This window comes from Hippichthys cyanospilos, chromosome 12 (assembly GCF_059441005.1).
Source record: "Hippichthys cyanospilos isolate Australia breed blue-spotted pipefish chromosome 12, RoL_Hcya_1.0, whole genome shotgun sequence".
NCBI classification, from domain to species: Eukaryota; Metazoa; Chordata; class Actinopteri; order Syngnathiformes; family Syngnathidae; genus Hippichthys; species Hippichthys cyanospilos.
In genome coordinates, this window is record NC_142380.1 from 19,845,980 (window position 1) to 19,863,251 (window position 17,272).

Here is a 17,272-nt window from a genome sequence, read left to right on the forward strand (position 1 = left end):
TGGGGATGCCAATGAAGGAGTACAAAAACGTGACTTGCCAAGGCGCGAAAGGCGACCTCCGAAAATGTTTACTTATGACCGTCTTGGAACCCCGACATGCTATAGTGTAGCACTTAAGAATAGAATGCCCCACCAATACCAGGTTTCACCAATTTGCAATGTTTACCCAGAGTCAACTTTCACTGGTGCAACTCAGATTTACCACCCATATTGGGGGTACGCATATTAAGAGCTTCATATATTCTCATTTATGTATACGTGGCTTGGCCATGCTCATGTCGAATTGTTCTAGTTCATTGTGTAGTGCGGTTGAGACGGCGTAGGGATGATTGACTGTGGGGGATGGTTGTGATGTCGGGACGACATCTGATTTTGTGGGGGAGTGTGTAATGAATGATTATTTATGTACAACTGTGCATGTGCAATAATAATTGAGTTGTATTAGAATGATTATTTATGTACAACTGTGCATGTGTAATAATAATTGAGTTGTATTAGTCACAATCAATGGGTTTGACGATCAACTAGTGTGGTCTCTGACTGATCGATTGTTCATGTCTGCTGGACAGGAAGAACGCGGAAACTCACGGCCAGATGCCTCATTCTTGCTTGAGCTACGAAAGAGGAGGCATCTGTGTTCGTGTGTTCATTTGTTTCATTTTTATCCAGGTATGAAACTATCTTTGAAAACATTCATTGACCTGAAGAAGTGTGGAGAGAAGAGAAAGAAAAAGTTCGTTTTGAATTACAGCAACGTTTTGAGTGTGTTCGAATCGTTTTTTTTGTACTTGGCGCCATGTCGGCCGAAATCGCCCTCAGCGACCATAACGTGTGAACGGACATTTTGTGAACAGAAAGTTGAAGTCAGATTGATGTTTATTATCTAAAATATTGTTCCTTTAAAGATACAGTAGGTTGCCCAGGTTAATACTGTTTAGTTTTGTGTTTGTATTCTGTGTACTGAAGTTTGTTTTGTAACAATTCTTATATCCAGTGGATAAAAGTCATTCTTGCTTGAGCTACGAAAGAGGAGGCATCTGTGTTCGTGTGTTCATTTGTTTCATTTTTATCCAGGCTGTAACATGGGACGTGGGAAAGGTGGAACCAAAAGGATGCAGGACAGACTGGGATGAGGCTTAAAAGAAGATATTTAATAACAAACGAAAGCAGGGTTGCAATGGACCAAAAAATACAAAGTACAACCAAAAAACGCTAAACTCAGCTTACTGGGGCAACAGGGAACGGGAGGCAGCACGGGAAGGATGGACACAAGGGAGCGCGAGGCAAGGCAGCGGGGGGTAGACATACGACAAGGACCAGGCAGTGCAGAAAATAAACAATGACCCGACAAGAAGCGAATGCAAACTGGGAACTTAAATAGACTACACACTTAACGAGAAGACACGACACAGCTGGGGGAGAGACAAGAGGCAGGGGAAGCTGGTAGGATGAGAAGGAGGGCAGGTAAACAGGCAGGTGGACAAGATCAAACTAATGAGACAGGGAGACGAGGAAGATACTATTGAAACTAAATGGCTAAACAAAAGGTGGACAAGATCAAACTAATGAGACAGGGAGGCGAGGAAGATACTATTGAAACTAAATGGCTAAACAAACAACCCAAAATCTCTACAACAAAAACCCATAGCAGAACATAACCCAGGCAGAACGTGACACTATGTAATGAGTCCATCAGGGAGGCAAGGTAACGAAGAAGCAGAGTCAGCAGGAGAGCGGGTGAAACAAAGTGACAACAATAATAATAATAGAGCAAAAATCCAGAATAGCAAAAGTAACAACCAAAATGACTCAAAAGGGATGAACGCAGAACGCGAATGCTGGGATCTACACAGGACTGCAAATGAGCTTGGCGAAGGAATAACCCAGCTTCGCGCTCCAGCCTTAAAAAGCCCAAGATGGCAAAAGGCAACAGGTGTGCAGCCGGTGACTCCGCCCCCTAGGGAGGGAGAACCCCGCCTAGAACAAGCACAAGATCAGCGGGGAGCATGACACAATCTATAGTCTATACCAATATAGAATCAATATAAGACTATGTAAGCCACACTCGTTTTTATCATTTCCTTCCTTTGGTATTGCTGTAATAATTGGTTCTTCCCAGCTGGATGGTATTGGTGCATTTGTCAAAACCCAGTTAAAAGTAGATAGTAGATTTGAATCAACTCTGTTTTTGATTCTTTATACCATGCTTCTGAACCAGGACCAATTGTCTTTCTAAGTTCTACTTCCGATATGTCTGCGTTCAGTTTTTTATTCTGTTCCTCGGTCATAACTGGCTGATTCAAAGAGTTCACTAAGTTGTCAACTTGATCATCATCTCCCTTCTGGACTCTTGCATAAAATGACTTATAAAATGACATAAATACTTTATGCATTTCTTGTAGCTTGTTCTTCATCTTTTGCATTTTAGGAACCTTAATATTCGTTACTGTATTTTCAGAAATCTTTTTTAATTTCCAACCTCATATTTTCATTACTTTTAACCCCCTTTTTTATTATTTTATTTTGGGAAACATTACTTTTTTTGTATGTTTTGAGTTGTTAGAGTATTCATTTCATTTCTAATCTTTTTTATTTGTTGGTAAAAGGACTTCACTTATATAGCACTTTTCTACAGTCAATCAATCAATCAAATTTTATTTATATAGCCCTAAATCACCGAAGTCTCAAAGGGCTTCACAGAATGAAAAGAGGTCATACAGAGACATCTTTTCAGTATAGGGTACACAACAGCATCCCCTGTCAAAGCTCCCAGAAGGGGAAGGAAAAACTCAAAAACCCCAAATTAGGGGAAAATCAGAAACCTCCAGAAGGGACCACAGGTGGGAGGAGCCCCCTTCCAGGCCCACAGGTTGAAGTGGATGCTGCATGTACCAGACACAGAAACAACATAAATTACAGAAAACATAATGTGCTATATAGTGCAGTGATGTCTTGACAGCAGGCAAGGCCATTGGGCAGGAACCATCCCACATTCCAGCCAGGTGGACTGCAGACGGCCGAACTCCTAACCCATGATGGTCGACCAACGCAGGACCCAATGGAGGCGGTCAAGTCAACCCTCACCATCTAGCTAGCCCCCTCCCCCAGCCGGAAGAGGGGGGCAGGAAAAAAGAAAAAGGAAGAAGGCTACAGACAGGCTAAATTAACTAAATGCTTTTGAATATAAATGTGTTTTTAGTCGGGATTTAAAGATTTCTACTGAGGTGGCTGCGCGAACTTCCATAGGTAGGGCATTCCATAGTACTGGCGCGCGAATGGAAAATGCCCTTGATCCCGCAGACTTCTTTTTAGCCCGTGGGGTCGATAGCAAACCGGCATTTTGCGATCGAAGTTGTCGGGGCGGAACATAAGGTGATACTAAGTCGACGAGATAGGAAGGAGCTAAACCGTGTAGAATTTTATAAGTAATTAACAGCACCTTAAAATCACATCTCACGTGTATTGGAAGCCAATGCAGGTCAGCTAGAATCGGAGTAATATGATCAAACGTTCTCGTCCTTGTCAATAGTCTCGCTGCTGCATTCTGTACACACTGCAGGCTTTTAATGTAGGACATGGGAAGTCCAGAAAACAAAATGTTGCAATAGTCTAGGCGCGACGTAACAAATGCATGAATTAATGTTTCTGCATCGCTAAGAGAAAGAATAGGGCGAATTTTAGCTATATTGCGGAGGTGAAAAAACGCCGTTCTTGTCATGTTATTAATATGTGTTCGAAAGGAGAGAGTGGAGTCAAATATCACGCCGAGATTTTTTGCAGAACTACTTTGGGAAATAATACAGTTTTCTAGGTTCAGCGTGGTTCAGGTTCTACCTTGGGTACTCAAATCGCTTTACACTAACTAGTCATTTACCTACTGGTGACGCAGCATCAGGAGCAACTGGGGGTTCAGTGTCTTGCTCAAGGACACTTCGACATGGTCTTGATGGTGGGGGGATCGAATCCACTTCCTGTCGGCTGGGACACGACCACTCTACCACCGAGCCATGCTGACCCAATACTACTTCTTCAGTAATATTCGATGCTGTTGATTGTTTACATTCTTTTTCCATTTCTTTTAGGTTATCCTGTGATCCCACCAATGTTCTATTTCTCATTTTTTCCTGTGCGAGGTTATTTATATGATTTTCCTCTTAGTACTGCTTTAAGTGCATCCTGAAGTAGTGGAGGTGAGATTTCTTCATTGTTGTTATTTTCAAGGTATTCTTGTGTTTCTCTTTTAATTTGTTCCTTTACCATATTCACGATGAGCATGCTTGAATTTCCACCTTTATTTTGGGACCCAGGTTCAAATTTACTTTTAAATAGAGTGGTGCATGATCACTCACATCTACTGTTCTCAATTTTGTCTTTATAGTTCAAAAATGTTATGAAATTATCTATTCTTGTATAGATAGAGGGAGGAGTTGAATAATATGAATAATCCCGCATTCTTGGATGACAATCCCTCCATATGTCTATCAAGCCACCTCCTTCAAAGAGTACGCGTGTCAGGGCTGCAAGATGGAGGGCCCAAGAGTACGCACAGGCAGGTAAATTCAGTGACAGAATTTTTATTGACTGGAGAATACTTGCTGGCATGGGAGCTGACGGGAGTGAGTTGATGTGGAAAGGCGTTCGGGGCCAGTGTGGCAGGCAGCGAGGTGGTGGGGATCAGATGGGATGGGGGCTCGGGCAGGCTGATGAAATCAGCAGGCTATCGTATAGCCGGAGCAGCGTTCTCTTTAAGATGCATGTATGTACAATTGCGCATTGCTCGCACAGCGCACAAGAAACTCCATGCTGCATATAAGACAAAAATGCAATAAAAAAATCTGATAATGTCTACGATTAGACCTCATCGAATTTATTAAACCAATAACAGTTTTCTGTACCATGTTGCATTGTGACTCAACGAGTGACAAGTGTCCAGCCAATGATATAATAAGTTTCACTTACACTATTCATCCAGTCAAACACATTGACATAAACTTTCCCTGCATATACATCCCATGCAGGTTAGCTAGCTAACAACAGTGCAGAGTTAAGCGACGCAAATGCTAACCCTCTTTCCTGGCGAATGAGCAGTAAGAACATCCACTCACCAAGCCAAAGTAAAACAGAATGTGCTTCTTATAAGATGGGATGTCTGTCGGCGTACATTCAATTTTTTTTTCTTTTTCACGACTTGTGTCTTGTTTATTACCATGGTGACAAGTGCAATATTCACTACACTGTCATGTCTAAAACACTTATTGCTCAAGATTTAAAAAAATAATAACAAACTTGTTGAAAATTAACAAAAATAGTTGTGACTTGTTTGGCAACATAATGCAATAAAACAATCATTGATGCATCGTTCTCCCGTGTTAGTGCTGGATGACGCTTGTAGTTGTCACCTCAGCTATCCCCTCATAAATACAGGATAAGTACCCAGAAGCACATTACCGGTCCACACATACATTTGAAAGTTGTTGGACATCATTAGGTCGTGATGTTCACAAGAATTCTTTGAGTTCCAAGCGTGAAGAGACCGGGTTTTTCATAATATTTATGAAAAGGCAAAATAATGTGTAAGATACAAGGGAAAAACTGAAAAAAGTGGAAATTGTGTCGGTATTCGAATTGCAAAATCATGAAATATTAGGTAAAAGAAAGGGAGGAGGTGGCAGTGGAAAGAACAATCTTTAACATATAAAGTTTGAACAGTTTGAATAGGCCAAATAATACAGAAGATACTGGGTAAAAACAGAAAAAAGTGGAAATTGTATTGGTATTCAAATGGAAAAAACGTCAATTAACATGTGAAAGGGAGTGCATGGCAGTGGAGACAAAAATCCTCAACGCACAGAATTAAGTTGGAACGATTTGAATAGACTAAATAATGTAGAATTCACATGTGAGTGGGTATTTCGATTGCAAAATCGTAAATTAATAGGTGAAAGGAAGTGAATGGCAGTAGAAAGAACAGTCCTTTACAAATAAGTTGGAAAGGTTTGAATTGTCTTAGTAATGCAGAAGATACTGGGTAAAACTAAAAAAAATTGGAAATTGTGTGGGTATTCGAATGAGAAAAACGTCAATTAATAGGTGAAAGGGAGTGTATGGAAGTCGAAAGAACAATATTTAACATATAAAGTTGGAACCGTCTGAATCTGCCACATAATGGAGAAGAAAAACTGAAAAAAAAGTGGAAAAACCGTGAGTAATTTTCCGGCAAAAGTAAAACTGCAGGTGAAAGCAAAGTGTGGGCAATAATACAGATCATCTTAAAGATATAAAGTTGGAAAGGTTTGAATAAGTGAATAAATGTAAACGTTACAGGGCAAAACCTGTTTTTTGTGGGCGGCCATTATCAAATTTTGCAAAATCAGCTCTATATGCTTATCGGAATGTCGGATTGTTGCGGGGTCTTCTTTAAAAATCTATAATCATGGTCCGGAAAACATTTTTACCCATTTTTTTCTCATACTAAGTGAGTGGGCTCGGGCGAGAGCTTGTCAAATGTCCAAGATCTAGGCCTCACAGCGGTGAATGTGACATGTAGTCTAGTAGGAGGTTTCAAGGGAAATAGAGTACTATGTGTACCTGAACAATAGTCCAAGAAGGCCACATGCCCAAATAATGAATTATCTAATTGAAAATGAATGGATTCTTTGTGGGTACAGAATATGGAATTGTGGGAAAAATTTTAATTCTGGGAAGTGAAAATGGATACATCCGGGATGTAGGGGAATCAATTAAAGTTCTAACGGTTTGAATCTGATAGGAAATGGCAAATAAAGAAGGTGCCAAAATGTTGCTGGGAACAATGGGAGTGAATGAGGAATTATGGGTAAATATTTAAAAATAGTGATGAATTATTGGAATGAGTGAATATAAGTAATGATGAAAAGTGTGTAACACATGTGTAACTAGAATATGTGCAATTCCTGAAGAAATTGCGTGAAGGTGAAACGCCTGAAGGGAGAGGCGTTGAATGATGTGGAATGGTGGGAATTGGGGCAATCGATTAAAGTTGGAACAGTCGGAATCGGATAAAGAAAGGCAAAGATAGAAGGGAAAAACTGAAAAATTGGAATTGTGGGTAAATTTTGAATTCTGGGAAGAAGAAATTGGATAACACCATGGAATGGCAGAACTTGGGGGAATTGATTCAAATTGGAACGGTTGGAATCGGACAAACAATGGCAAAGATATAAGGGAAAAACTGAAAAAGTGGAATTGTGGGTAAAATTTGAATACTGGGAAGAAGAAAATGGATACAACCATGGAATGGCGGGGCTTGGGGGAATTGATTAAAGTTGGAACGGTAGGAATCAGATGAAGGATGGCAAAGATATAAGGGAAAAACTAAAAAAGTGGAATTGTTGGTAATTTTTGAATTCTGGGGAGAACAAAATGGATACCACCATGGAATGGCAGGACTTGGGGGAATCAATTTAAGTTGGAACGGTAGGATTCGGATGACGAATGGCAAAGGTATAAGGGAAAGACTGAATAAGTGGAATTGTGGGTAATTTTTGAATTGTGGGTAAGAATGGAATGGCGGGCATCGGGGAAATGGATTAAAGTTGGAACGGTCGGAATCGGATGAAGAATGGCAAAGATACAAAGGAAAAACTGAAAAAGTGGAATTGTGGGTAATTTTTTAATTCTGGGAAGAAGAAAAAGGATACCACCATGGAATGGCGGGACTTGGGGGAATCAATTAAAGTTGGAACGGTAGGAATCGGATGAAGAATGGTAAAGGTAAAAGGGAAAAACTGAAATACAGTGGGCCCCCGGGTTACGAACTTAATCCGTTCAGCGGCTACGCTCGTATCTCGAATTGCTCGTATAGCGGGCAATCCAAACCCATGTTAATTCGTGAATGCGTGCAACGCGCGCCGAAGCCTTAGGTAAAAACGACACACTGTATACATATATTAAAATTGAGTGACATTATCTGCTGTACACTTACATTAAATAATAAATACAATGGATAAATAGCATTTACCTTTGAAACGACGAGACTTGAGCTGGGTGTAAGCAGAAGGGGGCAGAGTCCAACGCTCAAAGTTAACACGGCGATAGATATGCTATTGGTCTTACAGTGTTACAGTAACTCTTTCAGTCAGGGTGCAAATCACGCAGATACTAAAACATCATCCTCTTATTTCTTTCTTTACCGCTGCTAGTAATTTTAGAAGCTATGTCTAACAGATAAAGTTTGCAAAGTCTTCACAACATTCCGTTTTTCACTAATTTTCTCTCCTTCCTTCCATCCTGTCCCATCAAGCTAGATAAAGGCGTTCGGCCAATAGCATATCGGCATTTCTGTGATTGACGTGTGACGCCGGCCAATAGCATCTCCGTGAGTGAGACCGGGTGACCTTAATCGACCAATAGCATATTCGCATCTCCGTGACTGACTGATAATTATTCGCACTTTTTTTTTAAACGGTTGGAATGTATTGACAATTAATTTAAAAAAAAACACACATTTAAACCAATGACAATTCTTTGTCCTGCAATCGGCACATTTAATTTCATGTCAGCTGTTTTTCCCTTTAGCTGTACAAACACTACACTTAAATGGTAATATATTTAGACACCGTGAGTGAGACAGTCAGTGTGACGTTGTAAGACCAATAGCGTTCACGTTACTGCCACAAGTATCTACTGATGATTGATAATGTCGCTACTGTTGATTTAATTGACGCAATTAAACGAGAACATTTCTACATACTCAATGGCCGGCATGTCGAATTGCTCGTAAGGCGAGAGTCGAATCGCTCATAAGGCGAGAGGTTTGTTCGTAAGCGGAGGACAAAAATCTCCCTGATCCACGCTCGTAAGGCGAATTGTTCGTAAATCAGGGTGCTCGTAAGCCGGGGGCCGACTGTAGTGGAATTGTAGGTAATTTTTGAATCATGTTAAAAGGAAAATGGATAGACCAATGGAATGGCGGGAATTGGGGGAATCGATTAAAGTTGGAACGGTGGGAATCGGAGCAGGAATGACAAAGATAGAAGGATACAAAATTTTGATGTGGAAAATGGGAATGAGGAATTATGGGTAATGTTATTAAAATAATTATAAATTACTGGAAGGTGTGAGTATGAGTAATGTTGAGAATGTTAACTGCAATAGCTGAATGATGTAAGTGTGAAGTGGAGAAGCTTCACGTGAGAAATGTTAAATCTGCCACTTGAAATGAATTATGAATTGTCATCGGTGAAAAATATGGAATTTGGGGAAAATATGAATAATTATGAACTATAGTAATGATGGGAATGAGCCATAAGGCAGAATGAATTAGTTAAATGTTATGAATATGAAAAAAGAATCATAATTCCTGATTATTTGTGTGAATAATATTCCCTGGGTGGAAGTTGAGCTGAGCACTCATGAGATGTCTGATCAGATATCCAAGATGGCCGCCCATGAGGGTTGATGGGAAATGGAGTCTCAGTATATGTGGGCAAGTGTCCAAGATGGCCACTTGACGACCCCATGGGAAATGGAGTACTTTGTCTCTTCGAAACAGTAGTCCACGAGGGCCAAACGCCCACACAAAGAATCACCTCATTGAAAATGAATTGGTTCATTAAAGGTACAGTATGTGGAATTGTGGGAAAATTTTGAATCCTGGTAAGAGGTAAATGAATACACCAATGAATTTGGTGGGGATGAATGGAATCAATCAGAGTTTGAATGGTCAGAATCGGATGAAGACAGAAGGTTTCAAAGCTTCGGTGAGAACAATTAAATGAGGAATTATGGAAAATAAAAATTGGAAAAAATTGAACATTTTTCATGCAAGGGTGTTCTTGGCATTCATACCTGTTGGGGAGGATTTGGGTTGCTGGCTCGTTTAAGGTGTCTACCGGGTACAGGACGGTGTATCGGTAAGGATACAGGAAGGAAAGTTCGTTCAAAGAGTCTTTACTCAACAGGTGGAATGGTGAAATGATGATAATGGAAATAAACATACAGAAGTGAGGATTTATCGGCAGATGCAGAGTCTGAAATATCAAATAACAAAGATAAGTATAGACTATAATAGGTAAATTATACATATCAGTAATTGGAACAATATTGAAGCCTTGATATGCAACTGAATATAAATGATCACTTTAACTTAAATACAACCTAAATAATGGCACTTAAATGACATCTTAAATAGATACATATCACACTGCCACAATCAGTATTAACATTCTAATTAGACCGCCATTGAAAACTCCCTAAATATTTATGTGGTCTATGGAGACCTCTAGCAGCCAACAACAATGGCACACATGCCAACAGTAGTATAGGTCTAATATCGCGATTCTTTACGAACATAAATAAGGACGCGAAACAGACATACAATTAACGGCTTCAAACAAATACAATAGATAACATAGAAAACTTACTTTTTTGTCATGAACTCTGTACTTAAACTTAAATGCGCCACTTCGACGACTGTACGAGCGCACGACCGCACGGTGAACAGGACATCACTGACTTCCGCATACGAAAGCATGCAGTCATGTGACCCGGAAGGTACGGCAATCAAACGGTCCACGTAACTATGCAACAATAAAACACACTTGAGAATCTAGCAGACACAAATATTTGGGGCCTTTTATACAGCCGCCCCGCCAATGTGCCAGGCACATTTGCTTCAAATAAAAGGCACGTCAGTCTTTGTGGTAGTCTTCCGATGGGAGGTCTGGTAACAGCACCAACCGAGCGACAGGACGGGTATACACCTGTCCCTTGATGTCCACCTCAGCTGATCTTATATATCCATCGTCACTGCGATGAATCTTCTTCACATGACCAATTGGCCACATAGCACGGGGCAACTGTGGGTCGGCGATCATGACGACTGCTTTCTCCAGGAGTTCAGGAGGGGATGTGTTCCACTTCTGCCTTGTTTGCAGTCCGGGGAGGTACTCTCTGATGAATCTCGACCAAAACTGGTCGGCAAGGACCTGTGAGTGGCGCCAGCGCCTGCGGCTCAGGCACTCAAGTCTCTGGGTACACAATTTGGGGGAGTGATCCATCAGGCCGTCCCAGTAAAAGGCTATTAGGAGTAACGGGGTCGAAATCGGCCACATCCGCGGAAACATAGCCTAAGGGTTTTGAGTTAAGAATGGCCTCCACCTCCAATAGAACTGTAGAGAGGACATCCTCATGGATAGGCTCGGTCCCTAAACAGGTGCGTAGGGCAGATTTAACTGCTCTGACTTCTCGCTCCCACACTCCACCAAAGTGTGGAGCTGCTGGAGGGTTGTAGTTGAATTTGATTTTCTGTTTGGCAAGTTGGCTCTGTAGGGTTGGTCCCATACTATTAAAGGCTTCCTGCAGCTCTCTCTCTCCTCCTTTGAAATTGGTCCCATGGTCTGACCACAGCTCAAAAGGGGTTCCTCTTCTGGCAATGAATCGCCTCAATGCCATCAAGAAAGCGTCAGCGTCCATACTTCGAATGAGATCAAGGTGTACTGCTCGGGTGGTCAGGCACTTAAAGATGAGACCCCAGCGTTTCTCCTGACGTCGTCATATCTTTATCAACATGGGCCCGAAACAGTCCATGCCTGTGGAGTGGAAGGCAGGTTTGTGTAGTTGGAGACGGGCGGTCGGGAGGTCTGCCATTCGAGGTATGGAAGGCTGTGCTCTCCAGCGCTGACAATCTACACATGAACGCTGATGCCGACGAACTGCTTCTCGTCCGTGAATAATCCAATATGTCCTTCGCAGCTCAGCGAAGACTCGCTCTGGCCCAGGGTGTTTAAGATCCACGTCATATTTCTTAATGAGGAGACGGGTCACTGGGTGCGATGCATCCAGAACGATAGGATGCGGGGTGGTCTCGTACTGACCTTCAAGACGACGTAGCCGACCCCCAACTCTAATGAGTTTTGTAAAGGGGTCCATAACTGGTGCTAGGGTGAGAAGTCGACTTGAATGCGCGACAGTCTTCCCAGCTGACAAGAGAGCCCACTCTTCAGGAAAGGTTTGCTTTTGAGCTTGTTGTAGGAGGAGTAATTCGGCTTGTCTGTACTCTTCCACAGTAGGTGGATGCTCAGAGGAGTCTTGGCCATGAAGCTCCTTTGCAGTAGCGTCCATAAGTTCCTGCCAAGTTTTGCAGGTCATAGCCTCCAGTCTGGGAAAGGTAGGCGAGGTGACAACGGAACCACAGAAGGTGACCTTCCTCATCTCAGCTGCATCATCCGGTGTCTCCGAGTGCGGCATTTCTGGCCATGAGTTTGGACACTCTAACAGGAAGGGTGGTCCCTGTGACCATCTGTTGGGCTCTAAAAGGGACACTAGTGTCTTCCCTCTTGTGAGGTCATCTGCAGGGTTATTTTCCGAGTTTACATAGCGCCAATTGCAGCCTTCAGTTAGCTCCTGGATCTCCGCTACTCTTGAGCCTACAAACACCTTATAGCGACAAGACTGGGAGCACAGCCAGGTGAGTACGGTAGTGGAGTCAGACCACAAGACTATGTGACGTAGTGTAAGGGTCAGCTCCTTCTTAAGGATAGAAGCCAGCTGAGCTGCCACCAGAGCTGCACAAAGCTCCAGGCGAGGAACGGAATGCACCCGTTTGGGGGCGATGCGGGAGCGAGCGAGAACAAAGGATAGGTGCACTTTGCCTTGTTCATCTTCTTTTCGGAGAAAGGTGACTGCTCCGTAGGCCTTCTCTGAGGCGTCAGCAAAAATGTGAGCTTCCCAAGTGGCACCTTTGAGGGGGGTTTCTGCAGGGGCATATGGTCGTGGCATGGTGATTGAAGGCAGATGCTCAAGTTCTGCCTCCCAACTGGTCCAAGCCTGCAGCAGGTCAGGAGGAAGTTTAGGATCGTCCCAACCTCTATGTTTGTCCCACAGCTGTCTTAGGATGAGCTTGGCACGAGTGGAGAATGGCAGCAAGTACCCCAGCGGGTCGTACTGTGAGGCTAAAACCCTGTAGATGTTTCTCAAGGTTGGAGTTTCATAGGGTACCAACCTCTGCTTATATCCAAGTGAATCTTCCTGCCAGTTCCAGCTGAGACCAAGAGTCGACTCCAGCGGGTTTGCTTTATCTTGTGCTAACCACATGTCTAAACTGCTGGATCGGAGCTCTGGAGGTAGGTGGCTGAGGACACTCGGATCATTGCAAGCCCACTGTCGCAGCTCGAAGCCGCCCAAGGTCAGTAGATCTCTGAGTTGATCAACCATGTCTCTGGCTTCACTAGGAGTTTCAACACTTCGCAAGTAGTTGTCAACATAGAAACAGTTCTCCGCCGAGAATCTGAGCGCATCGGTGGACTGACTAGGATCCTTGGCGTGACGTTGCAAGGCATAGGTCGCGCAGCAGGGGCTGCAGGTTGTCCCAAAGGGAAGGACTTGCCACTCGAATGTCTTAGGAGGTTGATCTACTTTCATGTGCCTCCATAGGAACCGCAGTGGGGACCGGTCCTCAGGGAGAAGACGGACCTGGTGGAACATCCCTTTTATGTCTCCACTGACCGCAATGGGACGTTCCCGGAACCTCAACAGTACGGCAAGCAAGGAGGCTCCAAGAGTTGGACCTGGTAGAAGGTACTGATTGAGGGACTGGCCGTGATACTGGTGGGAGCAGTTAAACACAAGGCGGTTCTTCCCATTGTGTGTGACAAGATGATGAGGTATGAACCAGCATTCAGTGGAGGATGCATCATCGCTGACTTCCTGCACCGCTCCAGACTCAATGAGCTTTAACATCTCGCTTTGATAGGCTTCTCCTTGCTCAGGGTTCTTGTGGAGACGTCTCTCAGTGCTACGCAACAGGGCCATGACGGATTCTTTAGGTGCGTGCAATGGCGGCATGGACGCATGGCGTAACAAAGGGGTGGCATATCTATGCATTCCACCCACCTCTATACGAACTGTCTTTGCATCAAGCAGGGCTATGGCTTGGTGGTCCTGCCTGGATCTGGTCACTTCCTTCTCAGGCCTGTACGGAACTGTGTCCACTTGCCAAAGCCTCTCCACGTGTCTGTAGAGATCATCCATGGGTGGTGGGGCTGCGGTGAACAAGCATTGGACTGTGTGTGTTGGCCGCCCCATGGACTTGCTAGGGCCCTGAAGAGTCCATCCCAGCTTAGTATGGACAGCTGCTGGGCTACCCTGGGGACCAAGTCTGACTGGCTCAGTGGGTGTTATGAGGTGAGGCTGATCAGAACCTATGAGGAGTAGAGGCTTTACTTCACGTAGGGTAGGGAGAGGGATACCACGTAGGTGCTTGAACTTCCTCTGCAGTTGGCTGACTGGGTAACTATGCTGTGCTAGATTGAGTCGACTTGCTGTAAAGGCGCCCGTGATCGTGAACATGACCTTGGGGTTGTCAGGAGAGGAAACCTGGAATGACACTGTATGGCCATGCAGCACTTGGATGTCCGGGCGGACTGTGCGTAGTGGAAGATCTTCAGGGGTGCCCTCCATGGATAAGGACTTAGCGGCTGCAGGCAGGAGCATAGTTCTCTCAGAGCCATCGTCCAGGATGGCAAATGTGTCCAAAGTCCGATTGCCATAATGTACGTGCACACGCACAACCTTCAGCAGGACCCGGTTTTGGACACTGGGTCTATCCAGGTAGAGGGTCTCTGAGGCGCAGGTGGTCAGACAACTTTCTGCTTTTGGAGGTGAGTCTCCTTTAACCCTCTCCGCTCGTTGGTTAATTTCGTGGAGTGCAAGGAGATGCTTCCCTTGGCAAAGGTTACAAGGCTTCTTGAGATTGCACTGAGCTGCTAGGTGTTGACGCGCACAGCGCCAGCAGCGCTTATTTACTTGAATCCATTCTTTCAGCTCTTCCTTAGTGAGCTGGGACACACTACTACACTGACTGAGGTAGTGTTCGGTACTGTCACAGTAAGCACAGTAAGCTTTAGGCTTTTCTTTCTTCTTAGCTGGACGTTCGGAATGCTCTTTGCTGCTATGCAGGACGGCTATCTGTCTACCAGCAGAACGACTGTCTCCTTTGGTACTCTGTTTCTCTTTGGAACTTCGGCCACTGATGGGATTGTCAAACCCCTGACACCATGACTCGTGGCGGAGCCACTCTGACAGGTCACGCAGAGTGAGCGTGGCTCCAGGTCTGGTGAGCTGATATCGGCGGAAATCAGCTCGCTGTTCAGCAGGAAGCTTATTAAGTAGGCGAGCTACATGAGAGCCACAACTTAATTCAATCTCGCCTTCATGGCCCAAGGTTTGAAGAAGACCCACCAGTGATTGCACCTGGAGGGCGAATTTCTGGAATGCCATTGGATCACTCCGTCTTAATTCAGGGCCATCTAGGACACTGGCTATTCTTTGTAAAGCAAGCTGATGAGGTTGACCAAATTTGTCATGTAGTGCTGCCATGGTGTCAGTGTAAGGGGTTGTTGAATTCAGATATGCATCAGAGATCAATTTAGCTTCCTCTAGCTTGAGATGGTCTACGAGTATCTGATACTTGAAGAGCTCTGTTGCGTTGGTAGGCAGGAGGTTCTCTAATGCTATGCGTAGCCTGGCAAACTCACTGGGATCTGGATGACTGAATTTGGGAATGGTTGGTTGGGGCCCCCTGTACACTGGCTCTGGAAATGAAGTTGGGAAGTTAGTTGTGACTCCATGGAACCTCGGCACTTGAAGGGGTGCTGTGACTGCTGAGGGTGCATTTGGGCGTGAGGATAGCTGACGAGACTGAGTAGGAGGACCGTATGGGATTTCTTGGCTTGCAGGAATTGACTGTGACTGAGGCTTGGAGTCAAGGGGAGCAGGGTAGTGAGGGAATGGCTGCTCTCCTACATTTAGTTCACTCAAATTGTTGCACATGTTATCCTCAGGTTCAGGCCAAGGTGGAGGATCAGGCCAATCCTCCTCATCCTCAGGTTCAGTGGCTAGACGGCTGCTTGTCATGATGGCGGCACCCACGGGAGGCAACTTCTGATTAAACTGTGGAGGTAAAGGAGTACCAGTGTGACTCATGCTGGTTCTTAGCATGTGGGCTGCATCAATCAACTGTTTGATGTCACTGCGGGCTTTATTCAGCTCAGCATGAAGGGCTTCCTGTGTCTCACGCAGGACGGCATTCTCCTCTTGAAAGGCTCTGAGGTTCTGGTGGTAACTCGAATCTAGGGGTAGAGGCTGTAGGTGTGACTGGACAGGGACAGTCCAAGATACGTCTTGCACATTCCTCTTTCGGGTAAAGCCTGAGGCTAGCTGAAGGGCTCCATACTGAGCAGCATCCCCGAAGCTTCCCAATTGAGGCGGAGGTGCATGAGAAGGAGTCATCTGGACTGGTCCTCTCCTTGTAAATGACTGTTGACCTGTTGGCGATGAGTTAGGTGAGTCCCACCGAGAAAGGCTACTGTACTCTTTTCCTGCACGGTCGACCTCGAAGTCCTGCATCCAAGCGGGTGGGTGTGTTTGACGTTTTGGTCGCACATCAAGTGGTTTCTCCTTTGCTGGTTCCATCCTGAACACGGTAGGTCCGGCTCGAAGGTCCATATGTTGGGGAGGATTTGGGTTGCTGGCTCGTTTAAGGTGTCTACCGGGTACAGGACGGTGTATCGGTAAGGATACAGGAAGGAAAGTTCGTTCAAAGAGTCTTTACTCAACAGGTGGAATGGTGAAATGATGATAATGGAAATAAACATACAGAAGTGAGGATTTATCGGCAGATGCAGAGTCTGAAATATCAAATAACAAAGATAAGTATAGACTATAATAGGTAAATTATACATATCAGTAATTGGAACAATATTGAAGCCTTGATATGCAACTGAATATAAATGATCACTTTAACTTAAATACAACCTAAATAATGGCACTTAAATGACATCTTAAATAGATACATATCACACTGCCACAATCAGTATTAACATTCTAATTAGACCGCCATTGAAAACTCCCTAAATATTTATGTGGTCTATGGAGACCTCTAGCGGCCAACAACAATGGCACACATGCCAACAGTAGTATAGGTCTAATATCGCGATTCTTTACGAACATAAATAAGGACGCGAAACAGACATACAATTAACGGCTTCAAACAAATACAATAGATAACATAGAAAACTTACTTTTTTGTCATGAACTCTGTACTTAAACTTAAATGCGCCACTTCGACGACTGTACGAGCGCACGAGCGCACGGTGAACAGGACATCACTGACTTCCGCATACGAAAGCATGCAGTCATGTGACCCGGAAGGTACGGCAATCAAACGGTCCACGTAACTATGCAACAATAAAACACACTTGAGAATCTAGCAGACACAAATATTTGGGGCCTT

The 17,272-nt window shown here is 44.1% G+C and overlaps 2 protein-coding genes across 2 annotated transcripts in view; both read right to left on the bottom strand.

The window, feature by feature from the left end:
- Positions 1–1,130: 1,130 nt before the first annotated feature.
- LOC148415250 (uncharacterized) lies at positions 1,131–17,254 on the bottom strand. Its single transcript, XM_088428805.1, has 2 exons — positions 17,061–17,254; positions 1,131–16,667 (listed from the first exon to the last, which is right to left on the bottom strand). The coding sequence occupies exon 2, from the start codon at positions 16,483–16,485 to the stop codon at positions 11,533–11,535; it is 4,953 nt and encodes a 1,650-aa protein (XP_088284931.1). The 5' UTR covers positions 16,486–16,667; positions 17,061–17,254; the 3' UTR covers positions 1,131–11,532.
- The window catches only part of LOC148415251 (uncharacterized), a 66,689-nt gene continuing 50,547 nt past the window's right edge, over positions 1,131–17,272 (bottom strand). Inside the window, exon 3 of the mRNA XM_088428806.1 lies at positions 1,131–1,977. The gene's annotated coding sequence lies outside the window, so the exon portion shown is untranslated. The remainder of the gene's footprint in view (positions 1,978–17,272) is intronic.

Coding starts and splice junctions, on each gene's coding strand:
- LOC148415250 (XM_088428805.1), bottom strand. CDS start 16,485: ATGGACCTTCGAGCCGGACCTACCGTGTTCAGGATGGAACCAGCAAAG.